The sequence below is a fragment of the Podarcis pityusensis genome, assembly GCF_964106645.2.
Source record: "Podarcis pityusensis genome assembly, chromosome: 6".
In the NCBI taxonomy this organism is placed as follows: Eukaryota; Metazoa; Chordata; class Lepidosauria; order Squamata; family Lacertidae; genus Podarcis; species Podarcis pityusensis.
This window is the reverse complement of record NC_138030.1, coordinates 7,694,409-7,709,195: the sequence shown is the minus strand read 5'-3', so window position 1 is coordinate 7,709,195 and position 14,787 is coordinate 7,694,409. Positions and strand designations below refer to the sequence as shown.

General features: G+C 48.0%; 1 protein-coding gene across 2 annotated transcripts in view; it reads right to left on the bottom strand.

Annotated features, from left to right (window-relative positions):
- Window positions 1–14,787, bottom strand: part of CHRNA4 (cholinergic receptor nicotinic alpha 4 subunit) — an 84,211-nt gene that overhangs the window by 62,825 nt on the left and 6,599 nt on the right. For both annotated transcript variants that reach the window (XM_081011204.1, XM_081011205.1), the window contains exon 2: window positions 11,065–11,216. In XM_081011204.1, coding sequence (XP_080867330.1) covers window positions 11,065–11,216 — 152 coding nt within the window. The remainder of the gene's footprint in view (window positions 1–11,064; window positions 11,217–14,787) is intronic.

The window sequence follows — 14,787 nt, the reverse complement described above, 5'->3', positions numbered from 1 at the left end:
ATGCATTCAATTTCCTGTGAAATTCAGCACAGTGTTAAGAGCTGCTGTAGAACAGTGGCTTGCAATATAATCCTCCATGCCTCCACCCACTCAGTTCAATGGGACCTGCAGCCAAGTAGATGTGTAGATGTGTGTGGTGAATCATTGGCTCCCAGGAGGTTTCTGAGCACAATTCAAAGTGTTGGTGCTGACCTTTAAAGCCCTAAACAGCCTCGGTCCAGTATACCTGAAAGAGCGTCTCCACCCCCATCATCCACTGAGGTCCAGCGCCGAGGGCCTTCAGGCGGTTCCCTCGCTGCGAGAAGTGAGGTTACAGGGAACCAAGCAGAGGGCCTTCTTGGTAGTGGCACCTGCCCTGTGGAACGCCATCCCAGCAGATGTCAAGGCAATAAACAACTATTTTACTTTTCAAAGACAACTGAAGGCGGCCCCATTTGGGGAAGTTTTTAACGTCTGATGCTGTATTGTTTTTAATATTTGGTTGGAAGCTGCCCAGAGTGGCTGGGGAAACCCAGCCAGATGGGCTGGGTATAAATAATAAATTATTATTATTATATATAGAATTGTAGACTTGGAAGGGACCACAAGTCTCATCTAGTCCAACCGTCTGCAAACCATGAATCTTTCACCCGATGTGGGGCTCAAGCCCATGACCCTGAGATTAAGAGTCTCCTGCTCTACCAACTAAGATATCCCAGGAGAACAATAGGAGCCTTATAGACTGCTGGAAGACCCTGGTTCAAATCCTGCCTCTGCCTTATGCAAGTTACCAGCCCTCTGCAGGCAGCTGATTTGAACGCATAGTGAGGAAATCTAGATTTGCTTGTTTATCCCATTCCCCTCCTGCAGGCTCTGTCATGTAGGGGTCTTTGTGTAGGGGTCTGAACTTACATAGGCTGAACCTTGTGAACGGGGCTTATAAGTGGGCTTAGCTTGGAGGATCCTGATCTGCCAAGCACTGAAATTTGATCGACCATCTGCACAGGATTCTTGTCTGTCAGCCTCAGTCCCCCAACCCAGCTGCAATGAGGATTATGCAAAAAAAAAAAAAACCCAAATTAAGGCCACGTTCCACTATAATATTTAAACAGTCATGGCTTCCTCCAATGAATTTTGACAAGTGTAGTTTGTTAAGGGGGTTGAGAGTTGTTAGGAGACCCCTGTTCCACCCACAGAGCTACAATTTCCAGAGTGGTTTAACAGTTAAATCAGCTTCCCAGGAAACTGGCAATTAGCTCTATGAGGCGAATAGGGGTCTCTTAACAACTTGCAGAATTGAACTGAATTTCTGCCCCATCCCCAGGGAGAGGAGAGGGAGGTGTGATCACTGCCCTCCACAATCTCCACCCAAGATCATTCTTTGGTTCAGCCTGTTTGCAGAACCCTCCAACGTATGCACTTTGCATGTCTAATATATATTTGCATTTTTTCTCCTTCTTGGGAGGTTAAGCTGGGACAGCACTTCAAAGCTTATGTATCGATCGAGGCCCTTCTCCATAATTTAAGAAAGTCTATCTTGGTTAATGTACCACCACCATGCAACCCGCTGAATTATTCAGCAGCAGCTTAAACTCTGGAAACCGCAGATGGGTCTGGACTTTCCACTGTGATTTCCCAGACATGAGGAAATGGGAGATGGGCATTTCCCTCAAAACTCAGACTCGGCTGTAAGATGATGACAGTTTATTAAATGTCTTTCCTGCCCTTTCTCACAAAGGAGCCCAGGGTGAAAAACAGCAAAGGGATGCAAATAATAAAAAAAGCACGTTTAAAATAATATTCTGAAATGGTTGGTACAATTTGTATCAAAAGACGGCACATCTCACCATAGTAGGGAAGACTGTGAGCAGGTGACTAACGTTGCTGCTAAGTCTACTTTCCAGGTGATAAGTGTTGATGGGCCTCCTGCCCTCCCTCTTTATTTTTATGGACCAAGTTTCCCTTCAAATAGAGAGCCCCTGTGAATTGCACCATTTTCTGTGAAGCAGAACACATGGGTGACTCTAGGATGGCACACCCGGCTTGTAGCAAGAAAGACATAGCTGACAACTTTTCCCTTTTCTTGCGAGGAATCCTATTCGGAATAAGGGTATTTCCCTTTAAAAAAGGGAATGTGATGGCCTGGGATTCAGACTCGGAGGCTGAACCTAAGGGATCCCAGCCTGCACAGGATTCCCCGCCTCCAGAACCAGCTGAGCCGGGGCTGGGGCATGAGCCTGAAGGGTCTTCACCTGTGCTGGATCCTCAGGTGCAGGCATCAGCTGAGTCTACTCTGGCTCCTGAGGTGATGGAGGACCCATTGCCTGCAGGTGCTCCACTCTCAGCCCCATCAGGGGAAGCTGAGGTTGCCTCTGGGTCCGGTAACCCTCCAACCTCTCCTGGGCTGCAGAGGCTCAGGGCAGAGAGGCGGAGGGAACTAAGTTCCCACAGGAGGAGTGCTCACCTCCAGGCCAGGAGAGGCAAGTCACCAGAGGATCCTGGTGCCCTATGCCTCGGGGCAGATAAAAGCCGGCCAGCCCCAGTCCCAAGTTGCGGGAGCAATATTGTTGGTTTCTAGTTCCTGCCTGAACCCTGTCCTGCTTTCCTGCCTGAGCTCCTGACCTGTCCTGGCTCCCCTGCTTGCATGCCTGTTCCTGACTTTACCCGACTCCCTGCCCTGCACCCAGCTTCAGCTACTACGGACTGCCTCCACATTGCATCTTTGACCATGGACAGGACTTGGACCTCGCCTCTCGGGTAACCCACGGGACCAGCACAGGGAAAAGTTGACAGCTATGGAAAGAGCAGATCTCCAAGGCTGTATGATGTACCCAGAGGAGGTGCATCAATGAAATTCCTTGCCAGTGTCTTGTTTTAGCTCTAAAATCCATACCCCACTTTCCAGCCAAGGAACAGAGGTTCTGACAGAAATGTCTTGTAGAGGCTGGTCAGACCAGGGTGAAGGGTGGAAGGAGATCAAGGAGTTAGAGGTTGTTGACCCCAGGGAGGGACCCAGAAGGCTGGGATGGACCACATTGGGGCCCCATGGGGTACCAGACTTGTCTGGGAAGGACATGGCAGGCGGAGAGTCTGATCCTGGGAAGATTGACCCATGACAGCCCCATCTGAAGCCCCTGCTGTGCTCCCACTTGGTTGAGCCCTCCTTGTTCACCTGCTTCTACTGGCAAAACTCCACCTTCTGCTGGTGAGCCACCACATACAGAAGAGATGCTTGGTGACAAGACTAGAGCCAAGTTGGCACTGCCTCTGTAGAGACATCAGCGCTGGTGTGAGCAGAAGGAGTTCCCATCGGCGTACCCAGTCCAAAGATGCAACCCACTTGTCATACTACTTTATTTGTTTGTTAGCTTGCATCATTTATGTCCTACCTTTCCCCCCTCCAATGATCTCAAGGTGATTGACCCTTTCCTCAGTTAATCCCCACAACAACCCTGTGAAGCTGAGAGTCCATGACTGGCCAAAGGTCACCCATTGACCCTCATGACCGAGTATTGTTTCAAACCGTGGTCTTCCAAGTCCTATTCCAGTACAGTGGTACCTTGGTTCTCAAACGCCTTGGTACTCAAACAACTTGGAACCCAAACACTGCAAACCCGGGAGTAAGTGCTCTGTTTTGCAAACATTTTTGGAAGCCGAACGTGCTCCGTTTTGCGTGTTATGCTTCTGATCTGAGTGCCACACTTCCATTTTGAGTGTTATGCTGAGGTCTGTCTGTTTTTGCTATTTATTTTACGTGTTTTTGCAGCTCTTTTTTGTTTTTGTGACTGTGTGGAACCCAGTTCAGCTACCAGTTGACTGATTGTGTGACTGCAGTACATTGTTTATTGCTTTCATTTTGTGGATCAATGGTCTCGTTAGATAGTAAAATTTATGTTAAATTGCTGTTTTAGCGGTTGTTTTTAAAAGTCTGGAACGGATTAATCCATTTTGCATAACTTTCTATGGGAACGCACGCCTTGGTTTTGGAACGCTTTGGTTTTGGAATGGATTAAGTTTGAGAACCAAGATACCACTGTACTCTAACCACTGGAGGAAGGCACATTTGGCAAATTCTCACCATGATCAACTCCCACACGGAAACCTATGTCCCCACTGTGGAAGGATGTGTGGATCCAGAATCGGCCTCCACAGTCATTTACAGACACACCGTCAAGACCATACACATGGAAAACAATCTTACTCGGCTACAAGTGATCACCAAAGAAGAAAGAAGAAGAAGAAGAAGAATTCCAATACTCTAACCATTATATCACACTGGCTCTCAATAAAACCAGTAAGCATGTCAACTGCTTATTTTGAATCAACTTCTTTGTTTGCTTAGCCATGTCTAATGCCTGGTGCACCACACTGAGTTGAGCTTTTCACATAAAATATCTTCCAACTGGAGTTTTTCACCAGCGGGAACCAGGACATAAATATAAACAGAAGATTTATATGAAATTTGTTTTCAGGTAGCCTGCAGTTACCTGCTGCTGTTAGTTTGCTTTGGAAGTGGTTCTTAGTTTGGACTGCATTTCAGTACATTCAGACTCACCATCAGCAGAAACAACTGCCAAGTATGTAAATCCCAAGACTCTCACTAGTGACATCGCTGCATCAGGTATTTCCTTATCCCATTCTCAATCACTGCCACCACTAGAGATCCAGGGGAAATATGCAACATGATAGCATTGCATGGCGAGTTCCCGCCTCCCCCCAGTAGAAATTGGCTAAAATTGGCCACAACTTTATTGATCACAGGTAAGAGGCAGTGAGAGATTTTACTTTTTTGGGCTCCATGATCACTGCGGGTGGTGACAGCAGTCACAAAATTAAAAGACGCCTGCTCCTTGGGAGAAAGGTGATGGCAAACCTAGACAGCATCTTAAAAAGCAGAGGCATCACCTTGCCAACAAAGATCCGTATAGTTAAAACTATGGTTTTCCCAGTAGTGATGTATGGAAGTGAGAGCTGGACCATAAAGAAGGCTGATTGCCGAAGAATTGATGCTTTTGAATTCTGGTGCTGGAGGAGACTCTTGAGAGTCCCATGGACTGCAAGAAGATCAAACCTCTCCATTCTTAAGGAAATCAGCCCTGAGTGCTCACTTGGAAGGACAGATCCTGAAGCTGAGGCTCCAAGACTTTGGCCACCTCATGAGAAGAGAAGACTCCCTGGAAAAGACCCTGATGATGGGAAAGATGGAGGGCACAAGGAGAAGGGGACGACAGAGGACGAGATGGTTGGACAGTGTTCTCGAAGCTACAAACATGAGCCTGACCAAACTGCGGGAGGCAGTGGAAGACAGGAGTGCCTGGCGTGCTCTGGTCCATGGGGTCACAAAGAGTCAGACACGACTAAACGACTAAACAACAACAAAGAGGCATTGGTCCTATCTGACTATCCGCCTTCAGCCTGTTTGCATGAAGACCGGGAAGGGTTAACACCAGCAGGGGAAGCCCTGCTGATGCACATCAACTAGGTACTCCCCTGGGGTCACCGCTCGGGGGCGCGCTTTAGGCCCTGACCTCCATGGGCTTTGTACGAGGCCACGCCCCCCAGAATACTTTACCAGACTACCCTTCAATATTTGGGGGAGGTGATGGCATTCCTCCCCTCCAACACATCTACATAACAATACCCCTACCAATGCCTAACCACCAAGACCAAATGAGTTGTGACGATTTGCTACGAGGTAGGCGAAACACCAAATGGCTGGTGCCAATTTGCCAAGTGGAAAAAATTCCTACCAGGCCCCTTAACGGCGACAGAAGGGGAACCTTAAAGGGCAGGCAGGTGGGAAACAGCAGCAGCTGCGTAGGCAAAAAGAGGGAGATCCCAGGGCCGCGCTTGCCTTAAATGAGGCAAGCCACACACCCCAAGCCAGCTGATTGGCTGGCTCAGGGGATGACACTGCCCAAGGATTCCCCTGATCGCACGGGCCTGGAAGCCAGCCTCCGCGCACGTGTTGGGGGCGTGAAGTCCGCAACACCACCTCCTCCTGATGTTGGAAGTGGCCTTGTGGCAGATCACCATGGTGTTCACATGTTTCATTCAACGAAGGTACAATTTGTATACGTAAGTAGTTGAGCTGCACACTTGTAGCATGTGTGGCAGAGCTGTAAACATGAAAATGGCCCGGTCACTGCATACACAAATGCTGGGCTAGTGTGTCTTATGTGTTGGATTGCTCCCCAAGTCTGATGAGGATATATTTAGGAGGACTATCTAATCCACTCTTCAGCATAGAGGTGAAACGCCCATCTCTCCTCCTTCCTGTATAGTTCCCAAGGAACGAGCTCATGTAAGAAGACACACCCTACAATTACGCAGCGTGGGGTTGAGCTACTACAGAGCAGCCGTGCTTCAGCTGGGGGAAGGAAAGCTTTCGCATTGCTGCAATCGTGGCTGTTGGCACGGTGGGCTTCCTTTAAAAAGGTTGTTCTGAAGCTATTATCTGAAAAGTCTGCCCGTCGAGCGATGAATCATCCCTTGCACATATATAAAGGTCATTATAATCATAGGACAAATCGACGCGAAGGTACATAAATTTGCCTTTATCATTCCTGCCTTTGCCTGGGAATATCTGGGTGTAAGGCAACATAACCTAAAATGCCAGCCATCCTTCTTCAACCACCAGTCACTGAGGTTAAGGCGGAGGTGATATTCCAGCTGTGTGGGCTATAGACTAGTCCTCCAATCTAAGCTAGACCACACATTGGAAGTAAAGGCTCATGTGATGGAATGCACCTATACAGTGGTACCTTGGCTCTCAAACTTAATCCGTTCCGGAAGTCCGTTCCAAAACCAAAGCGTTCCAAAACCAAGGTGCACTTTCCCATAGAAAGTAAAGCAAAATGGATTAATCTGGTCCAGACTTTTAAAAACAACCCCTAAAACAGCAATTTAACATGAATTTTACTATCTAACGAGGCCATTGATCCATAAAATGAAAGCAATAAACAATGTACAGTGGTACCTCGGGTTACAGACGCTTCAGGTTACAGACTCTGCTAACCCAGAAATAGTACCTCGGGTTAAGAACTTTGCTTCAGGATGAGAACAAAAATTGTGCGGCAGCGGCGGGGCGGTAGTGGGAGGCCCCATCAGCTAAAGTGGTGTCTCAGGTTAAGAACAGTTTCGGGGTTAAGAAGGGACCTCCGGAACGAATTAAGTTCTTAACCCGAGGTACCACTGTACTGCAGTCACACAATCAATCAATCAGTAACTGAACTGGGTTCCACACAGTCACAAAAAAGATAGCCGCAACAACAACGCAAAATAAATAGCAAAAACAGGCAGACCTCAGTGTAACACTCAAAATGGAAGTGTGTAACACTCAGATCGGAAGCATAACACTCAAAATGGAGCACATTCAGCTTCTTAAAAAAGTTCGCAAACTGGAACACTTACTTCCGGGTTTGCAGTGTTTGGGTTCCAAGTTGTTTGAGTACCAAGGTGTTTGAGAACCAAGGTACCACTGTATATTAAAGGTCTTTCCATACAGTAGTATGGATTAAGCCAAACTTTCTCCCTAAGATGGCAAGTTTCTAGGCAGAAGGGTTTGGGGTATTTTTGTATGGAAGAGCATTCAGCCACATCATGTTCCACCCCATCTCCAGCCCCGAGTTATGCAGCTCAAATACAGTTCCCATACCAAACTAGAAGTGATGTTTGCTGTGCATTTCTAAAAACAGTGTGGGACGTCTCACATACAAGCCCATTTAAACCAGCATCCTTGAGGGTGTTTAGCTGTGCATTTGCTAATGATCATAGTTTACAGACACTGGTTGCCTCTGGCTTTTAAGAGAACAGCAAGGTCACTTCCCCTCCACTACCCACCCCACCTTTGAGTCCATTTCCAATTAACTCCCAAGTTACTCAACATCCTATACATAATATATGACAGAGCAGTTTGGTGCAAAGAGCAAATGAACAATCCTCTCCGATGAGCTCATTAATTGTCTCAAGGCATCTCCCCTTGTGTGCCATCAGAAAGGCAATGTCAATAAAGCTCAGCTCCTGCGACACCAAATCATCTCTGCCATCGCCTTGGCCTGCTTCCCTATACTCAGCAACTCTCATGAGGAAGCCTGCTTTGGTCTGGGTCTATCAGTAAATAGCTCAAATCAAATCCATTATGCAAATCTTATTAAAGCTAAGTTTGCTCAAAGCAATGCATTGGATCATTCATAATTTCAACTGCACTCTTTTTGGGGGAGAGGAGGAATAAAGCCCATTGTAGCCTTTGCAACCAGTTGACAGCAAGCCTATGATCGTTGTTCATAGGAAGCTACGGTACCCTATTGCGGGTTAAACTATTTGTCCTTCTAGCCCAGGGGCCAGCAAACTTTTTCAGCAGGGGGCCGACAGCAGACTGTCCCTCAGACCTTGTGGGGGGCCGGACTATATTTCGGAGGGGAAATGAACAAATTCCTATGCCCCACAAATAACCCAGAGATGCATTTTAAATAAAAGCACACATTCTACTCATGTAAAAACACGCTGATTCCCAGACCATCCACAGGCTGGATTTAGAAGGCAATTGGGCTGGATCCGGGGCCCCCGGGCCTTAGTTTGCCTACCCATGTTCTAGCCTGTGGTGGTGGTGCCTATTGAGACTGCTGGGGCAGAAAGCAGGGAGCCCAATGGTAGACGAAACCAGAGCTGCCACCACTGCCTTCCATCCCATAATTTTCTACTCTGACTATCAACAGCTCTTTGGGATCCCAGGCAGGGAAAAGTCATTCCCATCCCCTGTCCTGTCCCCTGTTGCCAGATGAAGAACTCGAGTTCGAGTTTCAGTTTTTGCCAGAGTCTTTGATGCATCCATCAGAGCAGCACCTGGGCAGGGCAAGGGCTGAAGGCACTGCCGGTGAATTATGGGGCTAAGTCTGAGCTGAGATCTTGATCCGACGAGTGACACACACCCTATCGCTTCCTTCTGAAGAGCAGGGGGGGGGCACAAGACAAAGCACAGCCAATGACAAGCATCCAAGGACTGGGAAAGCAAGCTAGAAGTCCTGTAAGTTTGTTGGGCCTTGTTCACCTCCATGCTGCTGTCTCCATGTTTTTGGAGATGGAGATGGAGATGGAGATGGAGATGGAGATGGAGATGGAGATGGAGATGGAGATGGAGATGGAAATGATGGAGTCAGCGCTGGTTCAGAATCTGGCTTACTATCAGCACCTCCACAGAAGGAGGCGGCACCTTCCTGGCAGGAGGAAACATTGGTGGCTCCAATTTAGGAGATGTCCAATAACACAGAGGCAACCCCTGTCCTCTGTCAACCTACTTGGACCCCCCCCCCTGGGATCCACCTCCTGACTCCCTGAAACACTGGCCCCCTCCTCCAGCTCACACATTTCCTGATTTCACCTCTATCATCCCGCTAGGACCTTCTCCCTGATCTCCTCCTACTGCTCCTCGGGATCTGACTGGGTGAAGTTAGAGGGGCAGAGGGCAACTGCTCCGCCTGAATCAAGTAAATAAACAAAATACTCAACTAAAAGTGGAAATAATCAGAATATTTGAAACTGAAATGCTCACTGAGGTCACTTGGATGATGTTGTGTTGCATTCTAGCGGCGCAACTGCCAATCCGGCTGAGCAATAGGTGTGGCTTCCACAAATTTACCAATCGCATTTTAGGTAGCTCAGTCCTGCCCCCCTCCAACATAAATCCCGCCCATGACATCTCCATGGGGCTCATGAGATCACCTGCTAATCGGAGATGACACAGAAAGAACCCAGAATCTTCTGCGTGCAAAACAGATTGGGCGAATTCATGCTGTTCTGTTTTGGTTGCAATGGTTTTACTAGGCTTCCCCCCGCCTCCATAATCACAACTTTTAAACTTGCTTTTAGAACTATTTGATTATAATGTTGTAACCCCAACCCCCAGAAACTTGTGGTGAAAAGTGGGTAAGAAATATTACGGATAAATAGATGTTCTACTACTGAGCTACTGTCCCTGTTGCATAGTGAGATGAAGAGGCAATGCCTTGAATGGTTGATTGGCGCCCAATAAGGCCACGACTGGGGGTGGGATTCAGACTCCGACATCTGTCGTCCAAGTTGGATTCAGACACAGACTCTGTCATTTTAGGTCTCGATAATAAATCAAAACTAATTCCTTACATAGAAAATGTGTTAAGGACTAGCAGAGGAGATAATAGCCTGTGTTAAAAGAAGACCAGCTGTGTCTAGTTACATATTCTCCAGGCTACTACAATAGGAAGGGAATTTGTGGGAAACTGCTGTGTTGTAGCTGTTAGGGCTGGAGGTTTTCTCAGTACTTTAAAAAGCACAAAGTATGTCCTGTCCATTTGTTACGGATAACAAGGTCCTCCACAAGTCCCCGCACCTACTCAATTTTCTCCTCGCATCAATCATCAGCCACTTACTCAGAGAGTTTCATGGATGAGGGAGGATTTGCATCCGAGTCTCCCGAATTAAACCACTGTACCACACTGATTCACTTTTTAACACTCTGCGTTTGAATGCTCTGGATTTGCAGGGAGCCGATAACAGTGGTATAGCGAGGGCTGCTGATGCCCGGGGCTAGCAAGTTGCCACAGGAGCAACCTGAACCAAGCAGGGCCCTGTGAACCACCTGCCTGCCCACACAGGGGGTAACCCAGCCAGCCAATGTGGCCCTTGGCAGGTGAATCCCTCCAGTACCCAGGTAGAGGAGTGCCAGGCTGGGCGGTGCTGGGGTCGCCCCTTGCCCACCTTCCTCCATGCACGCCCAGGCTGCTCTGCCACCTTTGCCAGGGTGGGACACGGATCCCTGTGAAAGCTGGCGCTGGGGGGCACCTGATTGCACACCCTCAGAATTTTGCACCCAGGACCATGACCCCCCAGTCGCCCCACGCTACGCCACTGGCCGCATGGAAATTTGGAAGGGCAGAGCATAAATGTCCAAATGCAAATTCACATCGGGGAGACCCCAAGCGATCGTTTCTTCCACGTCCCCCTCCACCCACACATTATTAATCCATTAGTTAATTAATACCTCGCTTAACTGCCAAAGCAGCTTCCAGATTGTGCATGCACACCCAGCCACTTCCCAGTTGTACTTACGACATCTATAAGCTGTGCAATGGACAGTCCAAAGCGTACAATGACCACGTCTGAAATATTGGCCACCGGCCGGGACCACTTGTTGTACCCAGAGAAGAGTTTCTTCAGGAGGCGCTCCTCTGCGTGGGCTCGAGTTTCAACGTGGCTGAATGCTGCGGAGAGAGCAAAAGATGTGTGTGCACGTGTAACTAAATCATTTATTCAAAAACGGGATAAGTATAAGAGATATTTACAGAATAATAACAGCGGTACAATATCTACGGCAGCGTTTGAATGACCCATGTCTAAACGAACTGTTAAGAAACATGCAAAAAGGTACGAATTGTTGTAAGAAAGTATTAGAAAATACAGAAAGGTAATAATGATAAGTACATTCATCACCAGAAAAGTTCTATGCATCGGGAAAGGATAGGAAGTCTATTCTATGTTAGGGAAAAGATAGGAAAAAAGAGATTGCACAAACTTAGTTTGAATTTAATTTATGTAAACATATGTAAGATTATAGGGACACGGGTGGTGCTGTGGGTTAAACCACAGAGCCTAGGGCTTTCCGATCAGAAGGTCGGTGGTTTGAATCCCCGCAACGGGGTGAGCTCCCGTTGCTCGGTCCCTGCTCCTGCCAACCTAGCAGTTTGAAAGCATGTCAAAGTGCAAGTAGATAAATAGGTATCGATCTGGCGGGAAGGTAAACAGCGTTTCCATGCACTGCTCTGGTTCATCAGAAGCGGCTTAGTCATGCTGGCCACATGACCCAGAAGCTGTACGCCGGCTCCCTCAGCCTGCAAAGCAAGATGAGCACTGCAACCCCCAGAGTTGTCCGTGACTGGACCTCACAGTCAGGGGTCACTTTACCTTTACCTTTATTTAAGATTATTAGTACAGTGGTACCTCAGGTTACATACGCTTCAGGTTACAGACGCTTCAGGTTACAGACTCCACTAACCCAGAAATAGTACCTTGGGTTAAGAACTTTGCTTCAGGATGAGAACAAAAATCGTGCTCTGGTGGCGCAGCAGCAGCAGGAGGTCCCATTAGCTAAAGTGGTGCTTCAGGTTAAGAACAGTTTCAGGTTAAGAACAGACCTCCAGAAGAAATTAAATACTTAACCCGAGGTACCACTGTACACGATTGTTTTCATATTGGTATATTGTGTATGTTACCTATGAATTTCAATAAAGTATTTAAAATGGGGGGGGGGGGCAAAACAAAACAAAACAAACATGTGTACCTAAAGTCATAAAATGAATAAGGGAAAGCATAGGTTTCTCTAAACTACTTTGTGCCCTGGAGCTCAGTGCGATATACAGACCTTATTAGGCTGACAACAACCCTGGCAGGGGCAAGGTGAGAATGGCAGCTGCCCCACCGTCTTGTCTGCTACTGCCTGCTGGTCTTTTATGCAGGGCTGAGAAACTCAACTCGGCCATGAGCTCTTGGCTGGCTCATGGGTGGAGCTGAATGTGTGAACGGGCACCACTGAAAAAGCACTACATGGGAATTCTCTCTGTATTGTGGCAGCTCCATTCACTCAAACGTCTTGATGCTGCAGATGCCATGGGATGAATGGATGAGGTACAGAATTAGGGATGTGTTGGGGAATGCCTTCTTCACAAATGTCAATACCAATGGACCTGATCCACAGCACATGTGGATCCTTCGAATTTCACATCTCTGGGTTTTGCCCTGCATTTCTCAGCTCAAAAGAATACTGCAAAATGCTTTTTAAAATGCATGCTTCAGAATAAAATGCAAGGCTTTGAGAGCAAATACATTCAGAAATGCATATTTTGTGAGGAAAATGTAATCAGAAATGCCACATGAATATGAATTTGTGTGTGTTTCTTTTTAAAAATCACACATGAATGCGTGTGAAATTGATGTTGATTGGGAAAAGGCTGATCCATCCATCCCTATGCAGAAGTTATTTATCTGAGGATGTCTCTAGGAGAGTTCATTCGCGCAGGCAAACCAATGCTTGATCATATATTCTCACCACTCACTGACTGTATCACCAAGTATTGACTTGCATGTGTGAACCTGCCCTTCAATGGAGGGCACCAGAGGGCTGTGCACCAAATTATGCCAAGGCCTGAATTGGGTCAATTTTGGGGATCTGGGCATCATTCAAGTCAGATAGAGGTCCAGCGCCGAGGGCCTTCTGGCAGTTCCCTCATTGCGAGAAGAAAAGCTACAGGGAACCAGGCAGAGGGCCTTTTTGGTAGTGGCGCCCACCCTGTGGAACACCCTCCCACCAGATGACAAAGAAATAAACAACTACCTGACATTCAGAAGACATCTGAAGGCAGCCCTGTTCAGGGAAGCTTTTTATGTGTGACATTTTAATGTACTTTTAATCTTTGTTGGAAGCCGCCCAGAGTGGCTGGGGAAACCCAGCCAGATGGGCGGGGTACAAATAATAAATGATGACGATGATGATGATGATGATGATGATGACAGTCCCAGGTTACTGCAGGTCGGGGTCTCATGACCCAGAGTGATATGGGTCTGTCAGGGGGTGGGGGACAAGACAGGCAGGAGGAAAATGGTAGAAGGGCTGAGAGTAGAATGGACCTACCTCACCAGGTATGTCTTATTGGGAAAACATCGGAGTGGGGAGGTGGAAGACTCTGGGTGCAGGGTGCGGTCTTTCAGGCTTGGATGTGGGCTGTGGACTTTCTGGCCTGACCTGTCCTCCCAATGCCCTGCCCCCAGAAGCAGCACTGCACGGGATAGCATCCTCCCCATAGCAGCTGATAATTGGAGGATTCTACCTTGTAGGGTTTAGGGATGCAGGTGGCGCTGTAGGTTAAACCACAGAGCCTAGGGCTTGCCGATCAGAAGGTCGGCGGTTCAAATCCCTGCAACGGGGTGAGTTCCCGTTGCTCGGTCCCTGCTCCTGCCAACCTAGCAGTTCGAAAGCACGTCAAAGTGCAAGTAGATAAATAGGTACCGCTCTGGCGGGAAGGTAAATGGTATTTCCGTGGGCTGCTCTGGTTTGCCAGAAGCGGCTTAGTCATGCTGGCCACATGACCCGGAAGCTGTACGCCGGCTCCCTCGGCCAATAAAGCCAAATGAGCGCCACAACCCCAGAGTCGGCCATGACTGGACCTAATTGTCAGGGGTCCCTTTACCTTTACCTTACCTTGTGGGGTGCTGGGTGCCGCTGCTTCCCAAGGCACCTCTCCTGCAGGGAAAGTGCTCACAAAGGATCGGCACCACACAAAAAGGGACTGCTCCACCTACCAGCTGGTAAACAGAGGGTTCCATCATGTGGGGTGCAGGCTGCTGCTCCTTCATGAGGGATCTCCCTGCAGGGAACGCAGTTATGAATGATCATCACCCCACAGAACTGAACCCTCCTGTTCTTGGTCTGGAGAGGGGGAAGGAGATGCAGTGGTGCCTCCTCCTTTCCCCCCCTCTACTCGTTACATTTAATTTGGTTTTTAAAAACCTTAATTATTTCCACCTCCAAATTGCTCTAGGGCTGGATATGGGGTGGAGTGGATGAACCCCCAGTCAGATGCCTCCCAAAAGACGACATGTTTATCCAAGTGCTTCTGGTTATACAGTAAACGGCGATTCTAGTGTTCACAAATAGTATGTGGTGCAGCTCTTCCCATGAAGGACTGTACCACCTCGAGCTCCAGAGTGGAGGAATGTTGGAATGCTCTGCCACTACAAAAGCATTTCCTGCATGAGGAAAGGTAGCAGGTCCGTGTGATG